Source organism: Protopterus annectens, chromosome 4.part1 (genome assembly GCF_019279795.1).
Source record: "Protopterus annectens isolate FY-2018-M chromosome 4.part1, PAN1.0, whole genome shotgun sequence".
NCBI classification, from domain to species: Eukaryota; Metazoa; Chordata; order Ceratodontiformes; family Protopteridae; genus Protopterus; species Protopterus annectens.
The window spans coordinates 902,880,701-902,887,769 of NC_056734.1; the positions used below are offsets into that span (position 1 = coordinate 902,880,701).

The following is a 7,069-nucleotide window of genomic DNA, read 5'->3' on the forward strand; positions in this document are numbered from 1 at the left end:
GCTTCCCTGTAAAACACTGTAGTTTTTCATAATTATATGGTAGTAAAATGGTATACAAGATTACCATCCATGAGATGCTGCATGTGTACAAATGCTCCAGAAGTTCAATATATCATTTAAATCTAAAGCTGTTCAAGAGGAATGATTACCACTTGTGTAGCCAACATCCGACTGCTTATACCTCTCAAATGGCCAGATTTTCGCAGAATGTCCAGATTTTTGGCTCATATTTTTTTACTGTTCCTCATAAAGTTTGTGGATTTCTGGGAAATCACTGGGATAATTTGATAACTGAAGTCATTAAATAATGCTACACATTTGAGTTTCAGGCATCAAATCCTTCAGAAAATGCATGTTAAAACAAACTCTGTCACTCTATCAACTTTCTAAGTTTATAAGAGCAATATTTAAAATATGCCCGTATGTTTGGTTCTTTGTCCTCCATTTTGTTGGGCTTTATACAGATTTCTTGCTCTAAGAGGTTGAGAAATATGCTGTTCATTTATTCAGGGCATCTTTGTGCCTGGCTTGGACACTGTGACTGCAAGTCTTGGAATCCTTCTAAATCCATCTAGAACTACAGAGCTGATAAAAGTACATTTTTTGCACTTGCTCTAACTGCAAAACTTGAAATATTTTGGCAATCTCAGGAGAACTTTGGCAAACTTAGATCAAGTTTTGCAGAATGCTGTAAAAACAACCTAAAAACAGTACAGTAACAGACAGATGGAGTTTCTTTAACAAGTGCAGGCTGAAAAAAAACAGTGATAAAATAAAAAAACAAAGAAATGCAGTACTTATTGTGTTTTTTTTTTCTGATTGGCCTAAGTGTTTAACTTTATAAAAGTCTTTCATCTTGCTGCTATAAAAGCCTCATGTTTGTGCATCATGCAAATGTGGTGCCCCATGCTTGCATATATCAAACCTCTCCAGTTTAAAATCCCCTATAGGAAAAGCACTCCATAGTCTTCCACTGAAGAGCTGCCAGTTTGTGCAGAGGCTGGTACCACTGCAGGTCATCTAATAGGATACTACTAGACACTCTCACTTTGACCTTTAAGTGACTCTCCCTTACTCCTTCTCATCTAGAAATTGTGTTTCCTTGCCTTACATCCAAAAACACACTATGTGAGCCAGCAAACTGTGACCTGAAAAAAATGTTATTATTGAAAAACCATAAAAAACAACAAATAACCAGACCAGTTTCGGCTGGAAAAAAGCACAGCCTTCATCAGTGTGAAACAAAATGATCAAATGTTGCTGTTTAAATACACCCATCTGAAATATCATTGGTTCATTCTAAAATTGTTCATTGAGACCAGGTGGGAATAATCCACCCAATTTAACAATCCACTTCTTTTCTTTAGAATTTAAAATAGAATGCCAACCTTTTTTGTTAAGTTTGTTACCTTTTTCAACATCGATAACCATAAAAGTAAATTTTGCAGTTTTATGTACCAGATGATGTTTATACAAGGCATTGTTGACTTTTTTGTTTTTGATATTACTTGCATGTTCCGATATTCTAAGTCTAAAAGGACGTGAGGTTTGTCCAATGTAAAAAGAACCGCAAGTGCAAGTGGCCAGATAAACCAACCAATCACTGCTACAGTTGGCAAAGAATTTTAAGTCATAAACCATGGCACAATTCTTACTGGTAAATTGTCTGGATTTGCTTACTTTATCACAATTGGTGCAATGACCACATGGAAAACAACCAGTCAGGGGTTCACCAGTCAAGGTAGTCTGTATTGAGTGAGACTGGCTGCTGTCATGAAAATGTTTGTAATGATTAAAGCAAGATCCTAAATGTTTCCCTTTGCGAAATGAGAAGAGACATCTGTCTGGTATGATGCTGACCAGTTCATGGCCACATTGTAGTATGTTCCAGTGTCTGTGTATGCTATGAATTAAATTATCCGAATTCCTGGCATAAGTCATTACAAACCTAATGAGTTGTGATTCATTGGTATTATGCTCTTTGTAACATAACAAGTCATCCCTGTTAAGTGTATTGACCCAGTTGCTAGCTTGCAGAACATGTCCCATCCGATATCCCCTGGATCTAAACCTATTGGTAAGATCCTGTCTCTGTTCCTGAAAAGAAGGTTCCTGAGAACAAATATGCTTTATTCTTATGAATTGAGATTTGGGGATGTTCCTGGCAATGTGTGGTGGGTGAAAGCTGGATGCATGGAGGGCAGTGTTGTATTCAGGGTACTTCCTAAATACTTCAGTACTAAGTGTGTGATCAGGTAACCTGTTGATCAACACATCCAAAAAAGTAATGGTGCTGGCATGATAATGTACTGTAAACTGGAGACCCCATTTATTAACATTGAGATAGGATATGAAATCAAACAAATGATCAACCTCTCCCCTCCATACCATCCAGCAATCATTCAAATAATGTCTCCAGATGTCAATCTGCTCCAAAAAATTATTATTGTGGTTATTATAGATGATATGCATTTCAACATAGGCCATGAATAAATCAGCATAGATCGGGGCAAATGATGCTCCCATCATTGTGCCCTTTGTTTGCCAATAGCAAATATCTTAATAAAAGAAGATGTTATTAGTGAGGACATGTTCTGCATGACCCACCAAAAATTTATTGAAATCAGGCTGGTATAAGCCAGCCACCTATAACCAGTAAGCCAAGGCTTCCAAACCAGCTTGATGAGGAAATTTGGTGTATAAAGCACTTACATCAAGTGACAAGTCTTTAGGCATTACTTCTTTTGAAAAGGTGCCTTGTTCGCCCTGTAGTTGCTCTGTCTCTGGAACTTTGGGTAGGTTTGTTTCTGTCTCTGCTGCTGTTGTCCCACTGAATTGCCTTGAATTCTCTCTAAATACCCTTGCGCACTGTTCTCCTCGTGAAATTTCCTCACTGCTGCTGAGTAATCCATGCGATGGTTGTTCTCCTTCTCCCTTCTCTCGCCTAGCTATTTCGACCATCGGGGAGACAAAAAATGCTCCTGATGCTGAAAAGAAAGTGAATGTGGCTCACTAGAATGTCTTTACCCTGTTGTATGTCTTCTTCCTCAAGAAAACTCTCTTCTAGGCATTCAATGGCATCATCACGCTCAGTTAAGGTGGAATCTGTGTTTCTATCATAAGAAGCGCAATCTCTATTGATTTTTTCTCTTTCCTTTTTCTAAGGGAGTTGTTCAATTTATCACGTTTAACTTTAATGTTTTGCAAGGAGTCTTGTATTTCTTTAGCAGTAGCTGCCAAAGAAAGTTTGCTGAGGAGACCAGCAATGCATTTATGTAGTTTGGTTTCCTCCTAAAGATGGTACTCCCTTAACAATTTCATAAAGGAAAGCCCTGCAGTTTCACAGATGTCACTCCATTTAGTTTGAAACTGAAGATTATATTGCCCACTTGGTTTATTGAGAACCCTCAGACCCTTTGGTTTGTTTTAACATGGATGCTTCAAGGTCTTTAAACAACCATACCTTATATATGTACATATATATATGGGTCTCCTTCAGTTTACCAAATTAACATTTGACTGAAATTGAAAATAATGAGACAACAACACTGAAACAGCACTGAACGTTCACAAACCTGAAATTCAAGACACTGAAAAAAACAGCTGTGGATGTTACACATAATTATTTTTTTTTTAACCTCGTAGCTTTTGAATGGAGATTGCGGTACAGTGATGATTGGGAAATTCACCCTTATCCCCACTTAAGTGCAATCTCGGACTTCGTATATGTACCCCCCCCCCCAACATGGAAAGTGCAAGGGAGTTTGCCCCCTGATAAAATGTAGAAAATGATTGTTGTGAAGCTAAATGGAACACTAAGTTCATCATTTGACTGGCATGATTATCATCGGGAAAGTGTTCTGTGTTTGTCACAGAAGTTGCCGTAAATCACAGTGTAGTTTAAAGGACAGATGTCTAGGTCTCCTGTAATGGATTGAATGTGTTTGTTTCAGTCTTGTAAGTTTTGCTTTTCTGAATGTTTGTTGTAATGAAATTTCGATGTTGTCATCTTGTTATTTTTAGTTTCAGTCATATGTTAATTTGGTAAACTGACATAAACTCATATGTATATATACATATACATGTTTGTGTGTGTGTGTATAAATATATATATAATATATATAAATATAAGGAACTGATTTTAGTCTAAACTGTTTTTGGTGTGGATATCTGTTTAGTCCATGACATTTATTCATTTTGCTTGTATTTTTGTATATTACATGAATATTAAAGATCAAGTGATCCACTTTTCCAGAAATTGGTTAACTAGATAAAAGTCTTTGATGAAATAAAAGAACAAGATAAGTTCTGCTGCTGGAGATTTCCATAATGCTAATTTTTTTTTTTTTGCTCTCTTTCACCAAAATTTCAACAGCACCAACGAGCATAAGTCAGATGGTTACAGAAAAAACAGCAGGTATAGTAACAATGAACTTTCCTGTTTCCTTATGAATTTAGGATTCTTAAGAATTGTCCAACCATTTATAAATGTCAGTATGACAAGATACGGTATAACTACATGCCTTTTGAAATTTATCTTTGTCATGATAATGTGTGAAATGTAGGGGTATACCATCTACGTGCTTTAACTTTAAATGGGGGTGCTTTTGCTTCACAAGACAGAAGCTCAGTAAATGAACTTTATATTGCTACTGACAGACATAGAAACCATCTAGTAGATTTGCAGTACAATTTTCACCAACTGTAAAAGTCACTGAATTTATAACTAATTCTGTTTCTTGAAATACAGCTTTACTTGCAAAGTCTGCCTGCTTATTTCATGCACAAAATAAATATGTACATGCTTTTCTTTTGAGACACTCATTCGGACAGCTGTGAGAGTTCAGGATATGAAAAAATGTTGCTTATAATACTACCTAATAAATGAGTGTTAATGGTGCTTCCCATTTTACCAATTTCAATGTGAATTAACATGTTTGTGAACAGCATACTGCAACATGGAATACTACAGAAGGACTGCAAACGATTATTCATTGTGCAAGTGTATAAGGATAGTAACAAAAAAGAAAAGAAGTCAAATCAAATTTTAGATGGGTATGGCTCACTTGTATCACAAAAGCATGTTTTGGGAGATGTTTACTTATTCATTTTGGGATGGATGGCATCTAAAGGCCTTCACTGAATCCTGTACAATATGACTGTATACAAGGAAGATAATTTAGGATCCATTGAATAGAAAGGGTCTCTACATTAGTAGATCAGGGGAATGTCTAGTGATCTATCTTGATGTCACTAAGGCATCTTATACCTTATTACATGATCAGATTATATTAAGCTTTTACAGTCTAGACATAAACCAATGCATTATGAATTGGATTAGAAAATAGCTAAACAACAGAAAACAAGATCAACTTGGAAATGTAGTAAGAGGGAAGCCTGTCAGTGTTCTGTATGGGGTTTGGTTCTTCTTTAATATGGTATTCTCAACCCTGTCAACAACTCAAAATGTATGGCTATCTTAATGCACTGATGCCAGTAATATAGGGGTGGAGACAAAAAACTCAAATGACACTGAGCAGTTAAATAAAAATTTAATTATTTTGCAGAACTGAGCCAATAGTTTAGAATTAAGATTTAATTTTTGCAGCAGTAAGTTAAAAGTCTATGGTGCTTAATCTGACACTAACATTGATATAAAAGTAAAAGCAGACATCTGTAGATTTTAAAACAGATCAGAGACCTAGGATCTATAGCGTGTTCAACTTTTAACTGTAAATAACAAGTACTGCAGATAAAAGCAAAAGTGTTGAGACACATGGGTTTAATTTTTAAGAGCACTGCATTGACAAATCAATTTACTCCTTATATATGTGAACAGTAAGACTTATACTGGACTGTGATTTCAGTAGGTGTTCACTATCCAAAGTTGTGATAAAAATATCACATGGAGAACTAAGACAATATACAAAGAGAATCAATGAGATCAGATGCCTTTCTTACACAAAGAGGCTAAAATAACTTAGCTTGCACACTGCTTTATACAGATATGTTGTTGTAATGTATGTTATGTTTAGCTCACCAGGCAGTGATCAATCCTGCTTTAAGAAAGGAATTAAACCATAAACTGATCTGACAATATCCACGTTAAACATAGCCATGTTTCAAAATATGTAGAAATAAATCTCTTAAAAGGGTATTCTTAAAATAACACAAGTATGGAACGAAATGTCCGTTGAAATAAAGTATATCACATCATTATTAGCATTTAAAGAAAAATTGAATAATTACATGTGAAATAGCAAGCATATTCCTGGACTGAGTTATATAAAAGGTCTAACTGACATATTGCAGCATATAATAAACTATGAACTATGAATCACTACTTTTGCACAGTCTTTCACAGTAACAGAAAAAAACATTATTGCAGCCTTCTGCATTTAACCATGGATATGTCTCACAGCTTTGGTTTAAAAGCATGATTTATAGTTGCTAACTGATATAAAGACTTACTCCTTGAGGATCATTTAGCAAGATTGCTGTAGGTCATAATTCTACCTAAGTTTAATAGTATACGTATTTACATGACCTGCTAATTAATATCTGCAGAAAGCCGTTCTTCTTTTAAAAAGTCCAAATGTGCATCAATACTTCCTTTGCCTTCTTTTGTATTTAAATTCACATTGACTAATACTAAATGCTTTTTATTTCTTCCCTTTATGAAGAACATTCCACATACCTTCTCAAACCTTCCAAGTATTTTGTCCAATTTCTGAATTTGCATGACTCTTGTGTTATCTCTAAATCCTCCATCAGGTTTCACAATAATGCACTCATAAGTGTCTTATGTCAGCCATATCTCTGCACTCAGCAAGAAAAGACTATATATTTCTTTGGTATAAAGTTAATAAATGCTTGTTCTTGTTAAAGATATTACTCTCCGTTAACAATTCCTTTGAACTCTTTTTTCCAAAGTGGATGTCTAGTCCTGAAAAGTAAATAAAATTCTTCTGGTATACTGATTGTAGAACAGTCTGTGTACCATGACTTTAAGAAGCATTTCTAAGTGACGTACCTGCAGTATAAATACCGAGCACATGCCGGCAGCAGT

At 35.3% G+C, this 7,069-nt stretch overlaps 1 protein-coding gene across 2 annotated transcripts in view; it reads left to right on the top strand.

Moving 5' to 3' along the window:
• The window catches only part of LOC122801112 (receptor-type tyrosine-protein phosphatase eta-like), a 1,724,431-nt gene that overhangs the window by 166,852 nt on the left and 1,550,510 nt on the right, over window positions 1-7,069 (top strand). For both annotated transcript variants that reach the window (XM_044070641.1, XM_044070642.1), the window contains exon 4: window positions 4,376-4,417. In XM_044070641.1, coding sequence (XP_043926576.1) covers window positions 4,376-4,417 — 42 coding nt within the window. The remainder of the gene's footprint in view (window positions 1-4,375; window positions 4,418-7,069) is intronic.